Source organism: Lathyrus oleraceus, chromosome 6 (genome assembly GCF_024323335.1).
Source record: "Lathyrus oleraceus cultivar Zhongwan6 chromosome 6, CAAS_Psat_ZW6_1.0, whole genome shotgun sequence".
NCBI lineage: Eukaryota > Viridiplantae > Streptophyta > Magnoliopsida > Fabales > Fabaceae > Lathyrus > Lathyrus oleraceus.
The window spans coordinates 205,734,397-205,754,589 of NC_066584.1; the positions used below are offsets into that span (position 1 = coordinate 205,734,397).

General features: G+C 38.8%; 1 protein-coding gene and 1 non-coding gene across 2 annotated transcripts; one reads left to right on the forward strand and one right to left on the reverse strand.

Moving 5' to 3' along the window:
* Window positions 1–17,855: 17,855 nt before the first annotated feature.
* On the reverse strand, window positions 17,856–17,962 carry LOC127099440 (small nucleolar RNA R71). The gene has a single exon (XR_007793940.1). It is a non-coding gene; the product is annotated as a small nucleolar RNA R71 (small nucleolar RNA).
* A 1,348-nt stretch (window positions 17,963–19,310) lies between these two features.
* On the forward strand, window positions 19,311–19,718 carry LOC127094794 (uncharacterized). The gene has a single exon (XM_051033572.1). The coding sequence runs from the start codon at window positions 19,311–19,313 to the stop codon at window positions 19,716–19,718; it is 408 nt and encodes a 135-aa protein (XP_050889529.1).
* Window positions 19,719–20,193: the final 475 nt, after the last annotated feature.

Sequence of the window (20,193 nt, forward strand, 5' to 3'; positions counted from 1 at the left end):
CATAACTTGTTGTACCATTATTGTTTATGAAATATTTTTGTGCAAACATTGATTGGAGGGATGAGACAAGAATATACAATTTTTATTATTTTTGTGTTTGGATGGATGAAACCCATTGCCTACGTACCTTTTCATGGAAGATAGGGATCAAAACGCCGTAGTTCGGCTAAAAGATTTCCAAAAAGTAAGTGGATTGATTTTAAACAAAAGCCTTAAGGTCTTTCATTATCAAAGGAGAAAACTCAACCTATATCAACAACAAGTCCACCATGTGAGAATAGCTTCGACATACTAGAGGGGTTAACCTTGTTTTCAGTATGGAAGTCTTACAGTTCGATCACTAAGGACAAAAGGTGAGATTCACATCAACCACTAAGATAATTCAGATCTATGGCTAAATGCATGAAAATTTGATTAAGAAGTGGACTAGGGCAACAAAAGCAATTGAGTGAGTGAAATTAACCAATTAGAAGTATTCACAAAGATGGTCAAAGTTGACATTAGATTCAATTCAGAAGAAGTATTGTGAAAATGAAGTTTGAAAATCAAAGGCTTAAGGCCTAAGTTTCTAGTTTTGAAAAACAAGTGAAAATGTTTGCACAAAAGTTTTCTGGTTTGGGTTAACATGCAAATGGAGGTTGTAAAGAAACAAAAGGTGGGGATGAGGAGTAAAACTTCTTAAATGTTCACCTCTTGAGATCATATGTAGATGATCCAAGTGATTCCTTTGGAATAGGCAACAAGCGTAAAGCAAGTAGAACATGGTATCAGAGATAACCAAAATAAAAGGATACCAGAGGCCAATCTATGGACTTATACTAGTCTGACAAAGCAAAGGTGGATACCAGATGCCAATCTATGGACTTATACTAGTCTCACAAAACAAAGAAACATGGATACCAGATGCCAATCTATGGACTTATACTAGTCTCACAAAGCAAAGAAAACATGGATACCATATGCCAATCTATGGACTTACACTAGTCTCACAAAGAAAACAAATGCAATAAGCAATAGGAAACAAGTTGCCGATAAATGGTCTTACACTCGACTCCTACCATATCACAGGAAACAACTGCCAATCAATGGACTTACAATTGACTCCTCAATGGACAAAACAAAAATGTCACAAAGCATGAACAATGATTATGAAATGATATACAATTAATGAAGATAAATGCACAAAGGCACACACAAACAAATATGCACAAATGGACAAGTAAGCAAACAAACAAGTCAATTATCACACACTATACTCAATCAAGAGGCTCAATCAATGTTAGGTTTTAGTCAAGGGGTCATATCGACCTTGACAAACAAACCAACTGGAAATGGGTGTTTTGAGCTCTTAACCCTAACATTGAGAGTTAGGGTGAAGCAGATGAAATGGAGAATGAGGGGTGTGCCTCATAGCTCTTATCCCTGGCCTGGGAGAGCTTTAATCAATGGAAAGTGTGGGAGGTCAGAATGAAGGAACTCTTCTCCACATGACATGACTCTATGTACAAGATTTTTTGGTTTTTATTCAAATTGCATCAACACATGGTGTGAGCAAGATGAATGACACAACAGAATAGCAGGAGATGGATTACACATCTCTTTTATCTGCCAATTGCCTCTTAAGAGGACTTAACTTACTTGGCACAAAATTAAACAAGCAAAAACATGGCCTCTTAAGGAGGGCTTCAGACAGGTGCCTGCCAATAACAGCAGGTCTTCCAGACTACATGAAGATTAGGGATTATACCTAAGTGGTATGCCAACCACAAGCAAAAGCAAAGCAAAGTTCAAATGAACTTAAAGCAACTTAGGTACCTGTGTAAACAACTAAACAAATCAGTACAGTAATCAGACAAACAGACAACAGTCAATAACAAACAGACAATCCCAATGTACAAAATGTAAGCCATAAGGCAAACTCAAGTGAGTTATCATCAACCTACAAAACAGCAAATGTTAGCAATCAAAAGCAAATATCAACATTCAAATGATGAAGCAACATTAACCATGGAGTTTGGATGCTTGAACCTGAAATTCAAAGCTCACATGTAAGCACAAACCACTAGGTCAAAGCCTAGGGTCAAAAGTGAAGAAAAAATCCAAAACAGGAGCTGAAATTCAACACAATGCAACTTCAAACACATATTAACATGTCCTAAAAAGGAACACATCAAAATCATCGAGCAAAAGCATTTCATGTGCAAAGGAAGTCAAAGACAATTTCAAAGCTCATATATGATCATCATGAATGAAAATTTCAAATCAAAACAGAAATGATTCAAATAATTCGGGAAAAAAATCATGAGCATTCAACACATCCAATCCAATCAACATACAAAAAATCAGAAGCATCAAAGATCATTTGGCATGGAAATTAAATTGCACAAGTTGAACAACCAAAGGTGTGACATAAATTGTCACACCATGCAAACACATGCATAAAACAGAAATGGTAAATGAGAAAAATACCAAACCAAGCCTAAAACATCCATTATCATGTCTAGAAACATCATGTAAAATTTCATGTCCATTGGATTAAAATCAAGCATTTCATGATAAGATGAATGGAGCAAGGTCACAAATGTACACATGTTCAAAGATTCTAGCACCAACCAAAATCCAGCCATGCACAACTTCAAAAATTAGCATCATAAAATTATAGACATTCTAAGGAACAAGTAGCAAAAAACCAGGCATTTTTTGGATCATTTTTCAAATTGTTATGAATTTTTAAAGTTGGAGAAAAAAAATAAAAATAAAAATGGACATGTACATGGAAAATAGGAGGGAAAGCACAAAATGAGAGAGCAATTTGAAAATATGCGCTCGCCAGGAATCGATCTGTGTGGCAATTCAAATGTGAGCGCGCGCTATGTGAAACGACGCCGTTTCACCTGTAAACCCTAGCCAAGCACAATTGGACGCAAAACCGTCACTAGTCCGACACTACTTCGTCTTCTCCATGAAGACGAAGATGAACAGGCATGAACTTCATACGCGTTTCCAGATTTTTTCCAGAATTTCAAAACAAGCATATCAACATGAAGCATTTTCAATGGAGATCATAGATCAACAAACATCTAAACTTAATTCAACATAACAAGAGAGAATCGATAGAAAACATTTTGATGCATCAAACTTGAATCACACATATCTTGCTCAATAATGCACCAATTCACACGATTTTTTCACCAGAATCATCAGCAACATGAGATCTACAAGAATATATGCATGGATTTGAGAATTATGAAGCTCGAAAAACTCACCTCTTGAAGAGCAGTTCCTTGTAATGCATGATCCAATGCTCCAAATGATCCAAATCCAGTCCAGAATGCTTGTGATGATGTTTGATGAAGAAAAGGAAGCTTGAAAACGTGTAGATCTAGCTCAAAACAGAATTTCCATGGCAATGTTCTTGAGCTTGCTATGCACCACTCTTGCTCGAATTCAACAATCTAACACTTGATCTGCACTCAATTCACACCAAAGAACAAGAATATGAACTAAAATTGCAATGTTATTTGGAAAAAATTTGAATTATGAATGAGAGAAAATTTTGGAGAGAGAGAGAATTTGGATCTTGAAATGTGAAAAAATGATTAACCTCTCCCAAATTCTGTTAGATTTAGGTATTTATATGAAGTCCTAATCACCTTGCTAATCCATACTTAACTTGGTTAATGAATATAAGGTGTTTTGCGAAAATTACAAAATTGCATGGTGCATGTAGTAAACCCACGTGAACAGTGCCACTTGCTTCATCAAAGTCACTAAAAATCATCTTTTAAACACAATGACAATGGTAGAAAGTCCATACAATGCACTATTTTTGAATTTTGCAATTTCCCTCCAAAAAAGGCATGGAATAACAAATGATTATGTGATGAGATTTTATGTAATGTGATGCATGATTTGGAAATTAGAGGTCAAGAGAAGAATATTGCAAAAAGAACCACTCAATTTGGAGCTATGAATCAAAAGTTATGGTCACTTGAAGTCCCATGCACACTTGGCAATGATTTGATCATATCTCTTCAACCATTCATCAGATGCTCATGATCTTGGACTTTTTGGAAATGGGAGCGAGAGATCTTCAACTTTCATGTTGGACAAAATTTCATTTGAAGCTTCTTTAATGTTGGAAAGTTGAGTTGAAGTTGAATCAAAACTTGCCATTTTTGGAAAGTTGAAATTATAGGTCACTTTCCATTTTTGGAAACTTTTGGCTTGACTTCAAATTCTTCAACCTTGATCTTTGGTATGATGAATAAGCATGATTTGGACATGAATGGGATGAAGAAACTCAATTTCCACATTCAAAACCCACAGTTGACTTTTCAGTTGACTGCATAGGCCCTTAGATGACCTGAAAATATCCTGATGAATTTGGGGCCTTTGCCACTTGGGAACTTGCTCCAAAATGAACCTATAGCTCACATGAGCTCCAAATAATGATCACATGATCCATATCTCAAGAAACTTCATCTCTCTTTGTACCATGAATTCACCTGAATTGCCTTGACTGTTGATTGCTTAAGCTGCAAGTAACAAAGGTTAATGACATATTTTTGTACATTTTGGTTAGTGATTAAAAGAAAAGCAATGATATACAAATGTAAGCAATGTTTAGTGATCAAGAACCACTCTCAAAGAATATCCCACCCACATGGAAGGAAGCAAGATGTCCAATGATCCTTGAGGCAATGCAATGTTATGATATGATGCCATGAGGGATCTTAGGGACAAAATTGGGGTCTTACAGATGCCCCTATTTAAGGTCATTCTAGTCGGAGAAGTGAAGGTTAAAATCTTCATCTCGACATGATAGAATGGGCTTAAATAACAGTAATGAGACAAATTTTGGTCCCTAAGAGACCTCATGATGCAAATGTATGAATGCAAAAGAAACAAACTCTGTGGGGAATACGGGTCCACAAAGAAGAAAAGACGATCCATCGGAGTATTACACTTACCAGAACAGAGACTCTAACAGGACTCTCATGGGGATAAGAAGAAAAAGAATGCGTGAGCAAGACACGACTCAGAATTAGGGGAAACAAAGAACTAGACACAGCGTGAGCAGGACACGACTGGACTGGAGACCTTACTGGGGAGTAAAGGACTCAAACTGGAGAGAAGAAGAAATTTCCAAGGGGAATACATCCATTGGAAAGACTCAAACTGACCAAACTATCCACAAAGGATACTTCGGATAAAAATCTGGACTCGGACTGGGGAAAAATTCACACAGAACCTCCCTGCCGGGGAAAATTGCATATATTGGGGAAAACGCCAATACAGCAAAGGGTGAAACACAACAGAAACTCCATTGGGGAATGTCTAACAAAGAGACTCTCATGGGGAACATCTGCAAGATGAGGTGTTACCGGTTACTGGGTACAAGCTCGAAGAGACCTGTGATCTAAACAGCGGTCACTGGGTGAAAGAACAACAAGCTTAGGAAGAATGAATATCTAAGACCGGTATAAGGGTGAGAGATATCAATCAACCAAACAATCTGAGAAAGACCTGAAAAGGTACATCAACTCATGAAAATCTGACTCCACAGGGGACCAAGGTCATAATAGGGAGCAGACAGGAAGGAACACCAAGGATACCGGGTTGTAGGCATATAACAGGTGACCGACCAAAGCGTGAATTGGTGTGTGTTCCAAAACACTCATCATCCTGAAGAAAGCTGGAAAAGAAAACTTGATTTTTTTTTTCTTTTTTCTTTTTTTTTTCAGGATGGATATCCGACCCCACAAAGGGAAATACGAATCTTACTCGATTGGAGAAGGACAAAGGCTTCAACCAAAGAGCGTATGACATATATTATCCATTACCGTCAGAACGTGGATAGTATACTCGCATGGAAGGAATACCAGGGATACCGGTTACTGGGTATATAATAGGTGACCGACCGAAAACGTGAATTGGTTTGTGTTCCAAAACACTCATCATCCTGAAGAAAGCTGGAAAAGCAACCTTGTTTATAGGATGGACATTCGATTCTGTAAAGAATGCGAATCATACTCAATTGGGGAAACAAACAAAGGATTCAACCAAAGAGTGCATGAGATATATTATCTATAGCCGTCAAAACGTAGATAATATACTCGCATGGAAGATTATCCATAACTGGGTTGTAGGTTGTTAAAGGATAGATCGACCGAAAACGTGAATTGGTTTGTGTTCCAAAACACTCATCACCCTGAAGAAAGCTAGAAAAGAAGACTTGTTTATAGGATGGATATTCGATTCTGTAAAGAATACGAATCTTACTCAGCTGGAGAAAAAATCAAAAGATTTGACCCAAAGAGTGCATGAGATATATTATCTATAGCCGTCAAAACGTAGATAATATACTCGCACGGAAGATTATCCATAACCGGGTTGTAGGTTGTTAAAGGATAAATCAACCGAAAAGAGAAACAATCGTTACCAACAACAAAAGGGTAGACGAGAGATGACTCACTGGGGATAAATTGCAAGCATACGGCAATTATCCAAACAAAAGGTGAATATTCGACTCCACAAAGGGACAACGAATCTTACTCGACTGGGGAAACACGAAAGGCTTCGACCGAAGAGTGCCTGAGATATATTATCTATAGCCGTCAAAACGTAGATAATATACTCGCATGGAAGATTATCCATAACCGGGTTGTAGGTTGTTAAAGGATAAATCAACCGAAAAGAAAGGCATCGGAATACCAAACTAGGTATGATAATGATGACCAATCAAAAGGGACAACAAACATTACCGGCAAAAGGGTAAATGAAAGTTGACTTGCTGAGGATAAAATTGCTTAATCAAAGCAAATAATCCAAAAGAGGATGGAATATCAATACCAACATCTGGGTAATGATAACCGCAAAGAGGGGGTTACATCTACCGGGTAGTAGGCAGAAAACCACGGAAAAGTAACTGTCATCGGTTGGGATGAACAACAAGGTTAACTCTGCAAGGAGAGAAAATAGGGTTTACAACTACCAAGATAATGGGTAGAAGACCGAAAGATTCCACTGAGGAACAAAGCGAGAAAATAGGATTTACAACCACCGGTTAGTAGGTAGAAGACCAAAGACTCAGCTGAGGATCAAAGGATAGGATTTATAACTACCGAATACTGGGTAGAAAAACCACAAAATCCGCCATCAACCAGAGTGAACCACAAAGGTTACCTCTGCTAGGGGATAAAAGTAGGATTTATAACTACCGGTTAGTAGGTAGAAAACCGTAAAGATAGGACTTACAACTACCGGTTAGTAGGTAGAAGCCAATAGTTCCACTGAGGATAAGATGAATGAGTGTCCGTTAGTAAGCAACTATTCATTTATACCACAGGGAAGCACAAGAGACAGTTGAAAAAAGGCCAATTTAGGATCGAACTAAAAGGCAAACTGAATCAAGACTCATCCTAATGAGGATAGAACTCAATAGGGAAAACCCATCCCATTATGTGTGTTGGGAGGGAACGAAAACAACCGTCATCCACGAGGATATAACTCAGTGGGGAAATGCAGAAGGAAAGGACAAACTTTTTCTGCTTAAGGGCTGACTCTATGTTGAGAGATTAGACACCCGACATCTGCTTGGGGAGATCTATTGGGGAGATCTATATCATCATAAGCAGGAGACGACAAACAAAAGATATATGGCAAAAAATGCAACATGAATATCTGAATGTTGAAAGTATGCATGAATATGCGTGATTTATGTTTGATGAATGCTGACAAAACAGACATTTCTAACACAAACAGGTCCAGGAATCAAACGCTCGGTACTACATCACAGGAGAGAAAGCCAGGATCACCGGAGAATAACCAATTCTGACGGGATCAGGAAACAACAAGATCTCTGCAAGGATGGATCATCAGTCTCAGCTAGGAAAGAGAGTTCGCTGCACAGGCGAGAATTGCTACGAAACCAGAACACACAAGTAGAATCTGGCCGCACAAGCAACTCTACTGGGGATACTGTCAACAACTCCATTGGGGACGAACCCGCTGAGGGGGAAAAGATCACGCAAGTAGATTCTTCCACACAAGCCACTCTACTGGGGATCAAAGATATGAGGAAATCACCAAATCTCTGCAGGGAGGAAGGCCTCAAGAGGTTTCCGGAGGGATCTTCAGTCACAACCGGAGAAAAGAATTCAATGCACAGGCAGAAACGCCGCAACAGCAACTCATGCTAGGGATCAGAGATGTCAGGAAGCAACCAGATCTCTGATGGAGATAGACAGCATAGATGAAGTTCATCATACCAACAACTCCACTGGGATCTATCCGAGGAAATGACGAAGTACTGGGATGTCAACCCACCAAATACCGAATCTTCCAAAGAAAAGCACCCATGCTGGGGAGAGAATAATGCTGGAGAGGAAAGTTGAAGTCTTCAACAAACACTCTGCTCGGGACTGGCCCACAAAAATGTTCAAACAACACTCTACTGGGGATGAAAACCACAATAGGGCTAGAACAGCACTCCACTGGGGATGAAAACCACCATAGGGCTAGTAGAGGCTAGGAGGAAGAATGATGTACTGTCGAGGGAAATGAAGCTGAACAACTTCAACCATCATTGCACTGAACAACCTCGCTGAGGAGAAACCATAAAGGGTTCTACAGGAAAAAGATACAATTATGCTGGAGATATGAACAAACGTCTTACCCTGTTGGAAATCAAACCACCCTTGGGAGAGCACTGAGAATCTCCTGAGTATCCTTCAATCATTGTGAATGTTCACTTTGTTTAAAAATTGTTTTTGTGAAAAATTTGTTTATTTTGAAAACAATGACATTTTTATCAATTAAAACATGAAAAACATTTGTTGAATTGAAACAAATAAGAGTGCAAATAATTGGATAAAAGCTCAAATTGATTTGATGGAATGGTAGTCTGCAAATGGCAAGACTCCATAGATCTGTACAAATTTGAAATCGGTGATATATATTGGAAGAGGGCTACATTGAACATAATGATCATTTCTCTACCAATTTGAATCCGATGTATTTGAAACTTCAGTTGATGATGACTGAGCGAGAATCTCTGACGAAAAGACAGTTGTGGAACAGAAAGTCTTGTCAGGATGCAGTTACTTGCCAAATCCCTAATTTTTGCCTAGATTTCCCCAGGGTGAGGTACTCAATCTAGCGGGATGCAAATATTTCATTTTTTTCATGTCTCTAATTTTTGCCTGGATCGCCCTTTCGGGTTTTCCACCGAGACGCTCATTTTTGCCTAAGCCGCCCTTTCGGGTTTTCAACTTAGCGAGCTATTCTGTTTTTCTTTTTAGGCGAAGTATTTCTTGACTGCATCTGAATTCACAGGACGAGTGAAATCCTCCCCATCCATAGTTGTGAGAATCAAAGCACCGCCTGAAAAGGCTCTCTTAACAACATATGGACCTTCATAGTTTGGAGTCCACTTGCCCCTGGAATCGGGCGCGAAAGACAAAACTTTCTTGAGCACAAGGTCACGTTCTCGGAACACACGAGGCTTGACCTTCTTATCGAATGCTTTCTTCATTCTCTTTGCTGATATAACTGACCATGGCACATGGCAGTCAATCTCTTCTCTTCGATCAGATTCAGCTGGTCATAACGACTCTGAATCCATTCAGCATCATTCAACTTGGGGTTTGAGGGTATACTTTCTTTTATTTGTTTTTTTTTGAAAAAAAAAATTTGATTTTTGATTTTTTTTTTGATTACATTTGTAATGCCCCAGTTTGACTGTTTTGCTGATTCTCAAGATACAGCTGAATGATCTTCTTTTCATGCTTAAGAAGTCGGGTAATCTCGTCGGGAATCCCTTCAACATCATCTTCCTCTGCCTCGAATACAGGGAATTCAAAATTGGGAGATGGCGTTGGATCATTATGTTCAATGGGTTTAGAAATCCTTGCATAATGATTTTGGATAATGAAAAGCTTTAAAATTTAAACAAGCAAATCATTATGCAAATGAAAAGAGATTTTATTCTTGTTTTTCAGGGTTTTTTGTGATCACCAATTTCATGCAAAAAAAGCAAAAAGTGAAAACAAATGGAAAAACAAATGTTTAACATGCATCAATTGAATGAAAACATCATTGTATATGATGCCAACAATTTCATCACTTCTCCTTTTGGCATGGGAGAAGGGTTTTTAAACAAAGTGAACATATTACGCTGACTTGTGAATGACTGTAGGAACATCCACAGCGACCCAATTGTGGCAGATCCCGCCAGGGATAACAAAGTTGTCAGAGTCCTCTACATCTTCTTCCAAGATAGCAGCAGCTTCCTCATCTTGGTCGGCGTGGATGAAACCTCCACTCTTGAACAACCCTTTGTCGTTGAAGACCCCAGAAGAATAGCCAATGCCAGCCCGAGACTTGTTGTCTTCAAGCTCGATCATTTTTCCTAAACCAGCAACTGCACCACATTCAATGGCCAGTTTCGCATCACGATAGGAAGCAAATGAAGGAGACTTCTTCTCAATTGGCTCAACAATAGATAAAGCTTGGAAAGGTGTTCCAACTTCATCCTCAACATCAATGTATGAGAAAACTGGCTAACCAGGAATAAACCCATCAAAAGCACTTAGTCTGGCAAATTCCTCTTTGAGTTCACAGTTTTCTTGCTCAAGATGATCCATCAATCTCGAAGAATCAGCTCTGGTGTAGTACCGGTGAGTCAGCGTGTCTTCAAAATAAATGAAGAGCACAGAGTTAGGCCACAGACAAGAAGACCGGAACAAACACCTGCTTATGCAAATGATGCATGCAATGCTGGTGCATATGATTTGTTTTTATTTCAAAGGAACTCGAGGGTTTTATTTGCAAACTTTGAAATATTAATCATTTATTGCATATGGAAAATATCTCATCAAATATATTTGAGACAAAGAAGTACATCATTGACAATCATATTACAAGAGAAAAGGAAAATAAACATCCTATGGATCCCTAGAAGCTCGGGATGCCGGAAGACGAGATGCACAAAGCCTCTTGATCTCTCTCTCATATGCTGCTTCCATATCTGCTTAGTCTTTGGCGAGTCTATCATACCTCCTTTTCCAGAACTTGGAAGACTGAGGAAGTAAAGAAGTCCAAGCATCGTTCAGATCATCAATGACCTGATGCTCGAGGAACTCGATCAGAGCATCCTTCTTCTTCAGATGTTGAAGCAACTCTTCTCTTTCACGGATCCAGGCACGTGAAAGGTCTTCGTCTCTCAACTCCTCTACTCCTTGGTTAGGGAGGGTTGAAGGCCCAGCCACAACCAAAGGTGTAGGTCTCGGATGATCATAAGGCATGAGATACTCAGATGCTCTCTGCCTGACCCAAGTCGTATACGGATCCAAAGCTATGCAGTTCTTCAGACCCAACTCACTTCTACCCTTCTTGTGAATCTTGCGCCAAGCGCGGACCATCCTTGCTTTCAGGCCTTGGGGATCTTTACCCTCCTGAAAGAACACACCTTCTAACAGAATGTTATTAGGTTTATCCTTTAGGGGGAACCCAAGCTGACATCGTGCTAAGACAGGGTTGTAGCTGATCCCACCACATGTACCAAGAAGAGGCACATTGGAGAATTCACCACAAGAATCAATAATCTGGACACCGTCATATGCACGATCATACCAAGAGATATCATCATTAGTGAGAGACATGAGTCTCGTAGACCGCCGTAGACATCCCTTGTTCTCGTTGAAAGCGACCGTCTGAGGTAAGTGAGAAATAAACCACTTATACAACAGAGGCAAACAGCACACAATAGCGCCACCACCCTTTGCATTCCTCAGGTGCAAAGAGACATAGGTATCACCCAACAGAGTCGGAACGGGATTAAGAACAGAGAAGATCCTAATAGCGTTCACATCCACAAATTTGTCGATGTTGGGGAACAATACCAATCCATAGATGAGAAGCACGAATATGGCTTCAAAGGCATCCTCACTCATGGCCTTCCCATAAACGGTAGCTTGAGCGATGAGGAACTCAGAAGGAAGACCTTGAATTCCACCTTTGGTAGTCATATGAGCTTTAACCAAGGATTCATCTATGTGCAATAAGTCTGCGATCTCTCGAGAAGTCGGAATACTCTCCAAGCCACTAAACGCCACCTGATCCAGAATAGGAATACCCACAAGATGAGCATACTCCTCGAGCGTAGGCAACAGCTGAAAGTCTGGAAAAGAGAAGCAGTGATACAGAGGATCATAGAACTGCGCCAAAGTATTCATCAACCCTTCATCAACCTGAGTAGTCAGCAGAGGCAGAAGCTTCCCATAACGAGCTTTGAAACCCAAGTAATCTAATACATAAGATGTCAGATTCCTTAACTCTTTCATATTGGGCTGTCTAAAGCTGTACTTCTTTGTATGCCTTTTTTGTCTTTCCATATCTAAAAATTTTACAAATAAACCCCTTAAGTTCCTTGAATTTTTTTTTTTTATGATATGGATGCAGATGATGCATGAATGCAACAATCACACTCAAGGATCAAGCAAAGCACACCAGACAAAGGTCATGGGAAAGCTCATAGCATCTTTAATATCAATCATCCATTTTGGTGGATTATGGTTTTCACCTTATCGACACCCAAGTTCCATTGATATTAACGATACATGAATCGGCTCAATCATCCTTAATATCAATCATCCGTTTTGGTGGATTATGGTTTTCACCTTATCGACACCCAAGTTCCATTGATATTAAGGATGTCTGAACGACTCAACCATGAATCACGGGTTTGTTGCGAGTCACGAGCATGGAGTCTCGGTTAAGAACCACCCAAAGGGAGTGTACTATGGTTTAAACCTGCCAAACATGTTCTATCAGAGGTTCCCATAGTCATCATCCCATCTTTCGAATATTATCGGAGGAACGAATACTCGTATTCCAAAAATATTCTCAAGAGAGACTCTTATGAGTGTAGTATCGTGTAACAATCGCATCAAATCTGACATTTGAACGACCTCCGCACTACGTCCTAAAAATAGGCCAAGATGGGCTTGGTAAACTAAGGTCCTTGGCTTCTACGGCACATATTGAAAGAACAATGCCTAACCACAAATAACTTGTGTGACATCATTAATCCAACATGACCTCCACCAAGTGAATGGACTCGCAAGTCAACTTGCTAAGGAATAACTCCACACAAGTCGACGAGACTATGCCATTCTCCTATCATAGGGTGCACCCGAGTTCGGGTATAGATCTCATCTCACAGAGATCACCAAGCAAGCAAGCAATTGATATATCAAGCAAATCAATCATTACAATCAATACAGTAATCCCAAATCGTACAAAAATATGTCATAAACAAGTATATACAACAAGGGTGAAAAGTAGGCAAACCCACCAGGAAAATTGTCTCCCCAGTGAAGTCGCCACTTTTCTGTAGCGGTGTATTCGTCACTTTATGATTTATTGACTAAATCAAAAGCAAAGCATACAAAGATAGAGTCGCCACCGCACTTCTATTTATCCAAAGGAATGGCTAGAAAGCGAACAAAAGCCTAAGAAGTTTTACACATAGAAAACTAATAAAAGGTCAGAGATCTGGGTAAGGGGGTAATTATGTTGTGGGAAGGTGTTAGGCACCCACAACATCCTAGGTACTCCTAGGGAACCTCTTTTCACAACTTGTTGTACCATTATTGTTTATGAAATATTTTTGTGCAAACATTGATTGGAGGGATGAGAAAAGAATATACAATTTTTATTATTTTTGTGTTTGGATGGATGAAACCCATTGCCTACGTACCTTTTCATGGAAGATAGGGATCAAAACGCCGTAGTTCGGCTAAAAAATTTCCAAAGAGTAAGTGGATTGATTTTAAACAAAAGCCTTAAGGTCTTTCATTATCAAAGGGAGAAAACTCAACCTATATCAACAACAAGTCCACCATGTGAGAATAGCTTCGACATACTAGAGGGGTTAACCCTGTTTTCAGTATGGAAGTCTTACAGTTCGATCACTAAGGGCAAAAGGTGAGATTCACATCAACCACTAAGATAATTCAGATCTATGGCTAAATGCATGAAAATTTGATTAAGAACTGGACTAGGGCCACAAAAGCAATTGAGTGAGTGAAATTAACCAATTAGAACTATTCACAAAGATGGTCAAAGTTGACATTAGATTCAATTCAGAAGAAGTATTGTGAAAATGAAGTTTGAAAATCAAAGGCTTAAGGCCTAAGTTTCTAGTTTTGAAAAACAAGTGAAAATGTTTGCACAAACGTTTTCTGGTTTGGGTTAACATGCAAATGGAGGTTGTAAAGAAACAAAAGGTGGGGATGAGGAGTAAAACTTCTTAAATGTTCACCTCTTAAGATCATATGTAGATGATCCAAGTGATTCCTTTGGAATAGGCAACAAGCGTAAAGCAAGTAGAAGATGGTATCAGAGATAACCAAAATAAAAGGATACCAGAGGCCAATCTATGGACTTATACTAGTCTCACAAAGCAAAGGTGGATACCAGATGCCAATCTATGGACTTATACTAGTCTCACAAAACAAAGAAACATGGATACCAGATGCCAATCTATGGACTTATACTAGTCTCACAAAGCAAAGAAAACATGGATACCAGATGCCAATCTATGGACTTACACTAGTCTCACAAAGAAAACAAATGCAATAAGCAATAGGAAATAAGTTGCCAATAAATGGTCTTACACTCGACTCCTACCATATCACAGGAAACAACTGCCAATCAATGGACTTACAATTGACTCCTCAATGGACAAAACAAAAATGTCACAAAGCATGAACAATGATTATGAAATGATATACAATTAATGAACATAAATGCACAAAGGCACACACAAACAAATATGCACAAATGGACAAGTAAGCAAACAAACAAGTCAATTATCACACACTATACTCAATCAAGAGGCTCAATCAAGGTTAGGTTTTAGTCAAGGGGTCATATCGACCTTGACAAACAAACCAACTGGAAATGGGTGTTTTGAGCTCTTAACCCTAACATTGAGAGTTAGGGTGAAGCAGATGAAATGGAGAATGAGGGGTGTGCCTCATAGCTCTTATCCCTGGCCTGGGAGAGCTTTAATCAATGGAAAGTGTGGGAGTTCAGAATGAAGGAACTCTTCTCCACATGACATGACTCTATGTACAAGATTTTTTGGTTTTTATTCAAATTGCATCAACACATGGTGTGAGCAAGATGAATGACACAACAGAATAGCAGGAGATGGATTACACATCTCTTTTATCTGCCAGTTGCCTCTTAAGAGGACTTAACCTGCTTGGCACAAAATTAAACAAGCAAAAACATGGCCTCTTAAGGAGGGCTTCAGACAGGTGCCTGCCAATAACAATAGGTCTTCCAGACTACATGAAGATTAGGGATTATACCTAAGTGGTATGCCAACCACAATCAAAAGCAAAGCAAAGTTCAAATGAACTTAAAGCAACTTAGGTACCTGTGCAAACAACTAAACAAATCAGTACAGTAATCAGACAAACAGACAACAGTCAATAACAAACAGACAATCCCAATGTACAAAATGTAAGCCATAAGGCAAACTCAAGTGAGTTATCATCAACCTACAAAACAGCAAATGTTAGCAATCAAAAGCAAATATCAACATTCAAATGATGAAGCAACATTAACCATGGAGTTTGGATGATTGAACCTGAAATTCAAAGCTCACATGTAAGCACAAACCATTAGGTCAAAGCCTAGGGTCAAAAGTGAAGAAAAAAATCCAAAACAGGAGCTGAAATTTAACACAATGCAACTTCAAACACATATTAACATGTCCTAAAAAGGAACACATCAAAATCATCAAGCAAAAGCATTTCATGTGCAAAGGAAGTCAAAGACAATTTCAAAGCTCATATATGATCATCATGAATGAAAATTTCAAATCAAAACAGAAATGATTCAAATAATTCTGGAAAAAAATCATGAGCATTCAACACATCCAATCCAATCATCATACAAAAAATCAGAAGCATCAAAGATCATTTGGCATGGAAATTAAATTGCACAAGTTGAACAACCAAAGGTGTGACACAAATTGTCACACCATGCAAACACAATTTTCTCCATGTTCGGTTTTTGCTCATTCAACAAACCACTCCTCAATAGTAGATATTCAAGGCTACTTTTAAGGAGGAGTGGGGAGTGTATATAGACTTCGGTCTTTAGAGACCGGGTGTGCATTTTTGTAGTCAGATTTTGTTGTTAGTGCTTCTTAGGTAGATATTTACCTGTAAAGTAATAGATTCTCCACACCGGGGACTATTACAATCTTTGTTTTAAGGAACTGAATTTGATTATAACGGTGTACCTGATTGCCAAAGTGTGTCGACATTGTTTGAATTCAAGAATCAACATTCATTCCAAGTTTTTGGTTTATATTCCAGGTTCTATTTTAATTGCCATTTTAATTGCTTATGCCTTATTGTATGCTTAGTTATTTGAATATCATGTTTGTTCCCGGATCCATGTTCGGCTAAACCAATCGGTCTCGGTATGTAAAGACCGTCGAAACGACGGGATTCGTAAATAATTGGTGTTGGATTTTATAAAATACTATTTTCCGGTTATAGTTTCTTGTTCTAAATTCAAAAACTGTTTTTCGTACGAGAGTACAAAGCAAACAAAGGTTACAATAAAAAAAAACGAGTTTGAGATTTTAACCGGATAGCTGAAACTAGGCATTAATCCTAAATATAATGAAAGGGCTTTGGGATTAATTAGACTTTATTTATTTCCAAAAATTACTTTTAATTCAAATGAGACAGCGAGAGAAAAGCATTCTGGTTTAAGAGTATGGTCAGAGTCAATAAAAACGAGAGTGTGAGACAAAGTCTTTTAAATAAATACTTTCTACTTACGAATATTTTGATGTTTAAGATTACACCAACTATCTATCGAATCCCCAAAGTTTGATGCGTTATCGACCGATATCCCGTTATTAAATAATTTTATTAATATTCTGTTTTTGTTAGTAATTATTTCTCTTCGTCCTTCAACTCATAGTGATATCCTCAGTCTTAGATTTACACAGTAACATTAGATAAATATAAGTTCGATTATTAGTCCTTTGGGTTCGATAATCTTTAAAACTACGTGATAAGACTGTGCACTTGCAGTCACGAATCCTATAGACATACTAAGTCTGCGCGATCAAGTTTTTGGCGCCGTTGATAGGGACTAATTTAGTCGATATCGTAACTCTAGTGTTACCCATTATAGACTAAGGAAAAAAATTTTATTTCCCTTTCTATTTTGTCGAGTGTATACTCGTACACGCTTTCAAGGCGAGAAATTAGAGCTACCATTCAACGAACCAAAGCGCTATCTAAGATTAGAACACTGGATACGCGACCTGATACGAGAACACTGTATCAAGCAAAATCATCCCGATCCTAATATCCATATTCCTTAACCAATTATACAACCAGAGATGGTTGAACGACCGCAAAACCGTCCTCTCTAGTACTATGCCATCCCTTTGTAGGATGAACCACATAACAACATCGTTGCCCCTGCCATTGAGGCAAATACTTTCGAACTAAAACCTTCGTTGTTGTCAGCGGTACAGCAAAACCAATTTTCCGGTACAGCGGTACAGCAAAACCTTCGTTGTTGTCAGCGGTACAGCAAAACATTTGTCAGTGTTTTTGCAATATGCAGACATAATGAAAGCAAATGGTGTCAGTCCCGAAGCTATAAGACTATGTCTTTTCCCTTTGTCATTAAGAGATGGAGCTAGAGCCTGGCTCCAGTCTCTACCATCCAACTCTATCACTACATGGAACAAGTTGAAGAAAGTTTTCTTAGCATAATATTTCCTACCTAGTAAGATGGCTATGCTAAGAGCCCAAATAAACGTGTTTAAACAAAAAGACAACGAATCACTTTTTGAAGCTTGGGAGAGATACAAGGACATGATGACGCTTTGTCGACATCACGGTCTAGAAGAGTGGTTGATCATCCATACATTTTACAACGGTCTCTTGTACAACGTAAGATTGACAATAGACACCGCCACAGGTGGTGCACTGATGGATAAACCCTACAATGAGGCCTATCAACTTATCGAAAGTATGGTCCATAATCACTACCAGTGGGGAAGCGAAAGAAACTCCATAGAGAAACCTCCAACGAAAGGCGGTATGTACGAAATAATTAGTCTTGACCATGTCAATACTAAGGTAGATGCTCTTACTCAAAAGATAGAAAACATGACCATAACACCCGCAACCACCGTGGCTGCCGTAGCACCAAACTGCGAGATATGCGAAGTTCCTGGGCATGTTGCCCCTGAATGTCAACTTTTGACGGGAGTCTCCACAGACCAGGTAAACTATTCTTAAGGAAACCCTTACTTAAACACCTATAACCCAGGTTGGAAGAACCATCCAAACTTTTCGTACAAAAACAATAACACATTGTATGCACCTAACCAAGCACCTACTGTACCACCAGGATATCATAAAGCTGCCACAAATGCTCCAAATGCTCCTAGGAAGTCAATCCTTGAAATAATGATGGAAAACTTCATAGGTACCCAAGCCCAAACAAATAAGGATTTCCTTAATCAAAACATACACACTAGTGAGCAAATCAAGCAGTTAACAAGCAAAATAGATGCTTTAGCTACCCATAACAAAATGTTAGAAACATAAATCTCGCAAGTAACTCAACAACAAGCACCTACTGCTGCCCATGCAGACACATTTCCTAGACAACCACAATCAAACCCGAAAGTTCATGCAAATGCTATTATACTACGAAGTGGGAAAAAATTAGATGGACCGACCAACCCTAGAATTCAAAGTCCAGCCATGCACCAAGACCCTGGTAAGGTAACAGAGAAGGAAGACGAACTAAAGGATGATAAAAGCGAAGAGGCCATAGAGAAAGAATAACCATATGTGCCTCCTACACCGTATAAACCTCATATCCGATATCCTCAAAGACTTGTTAAATCTAAAAGTGTGGGGCAATTTAAGAAATTTGTAGAGCTTCTAAAACAATTGAATATCACAATACCCTTTACAGAAGCCATCACTCAAATTCCCTCATACACTAAGTTTCTTAAGGAAATCTTACCTAACAAGAAGAAGATCGAGGATAACAAAACCGTTACACTTACTGCTGAGTGTAGCACCATAATACAAAACAATATGCCTCCTAAGCTGAAAGGCCCAGGGAGTTTCTCCATACCCTGTGTAATCGGAAAATTTGTCATAGACAAAACACTATGCGACTTAGGAGCCAGTATTAGCTTAATGCCCTTGTCCATATGCGAAAGGCTTAAAATGGGAGAAGTAAGACCAACTAGAATATCCGTACAACTTGCAGATCGTTCTATTAAATTCCCCGTAGGTATGTTAGAGAGTGTTCCGGTACGCATAGATCAGTTCTACATTCCTACTGATTTCATAATCATGGACATAAAAGAGGATTTCAATATCCCTATCATATTAGGAAGACCATTCTTAGCCACTGTGGGAGCTATTATAGATATTAAGAAAGGCAAGCTAACCTTTGAAGGTGGGGAGGAAAAATTCGAATTTATTTTGACGCAATTCTTAAAGGCACCAGCTATAGACGATACATGTTGTCTGTTAGATGTCATCGACGAATGTGTAAGAGAAATGGAGAATGAACAAACTTCATACTCCGAAATACTGAAAATTCCAAGGCCTCCTACTTTTGAAGATTAAAATTGGAGTAAGGAATACCAAGATGACAGCCTAAGAGAATGTCTAGCACTAACACCCGATCATATGCCTTGCCCAAAGAAACCAGCCTTAGAAATTAAAATGCTACCCAAAAATTTAAGGTACGAATTCCTGGACACTGAACTCGAGCGACCTATAATAGTTAATGCAGACTTAGAGTAGACAGAAACCGAAAAACTTCTACACATTTTAAGGAAATATCCAACTACTTTAGGCTACAATATCTCAGACCTAAAAGGAATAAGCCATTCCATATGCATGCATTGCATTATGCTAGAGGAAGACAGTAACACCTCTAGAGAACATCAAAGGATGATAAATCCCATTTTGAGCGATGTAGTAAAGAAAGAAGTGCAAAAGCTATTAGAAGCAGGGATCATCTACCCAATATCCGATAGTCAATGGGTCAGCCTAGTACTGGTCGTACCAAAGAAGGGAGGTGTCACAATTGTTAATA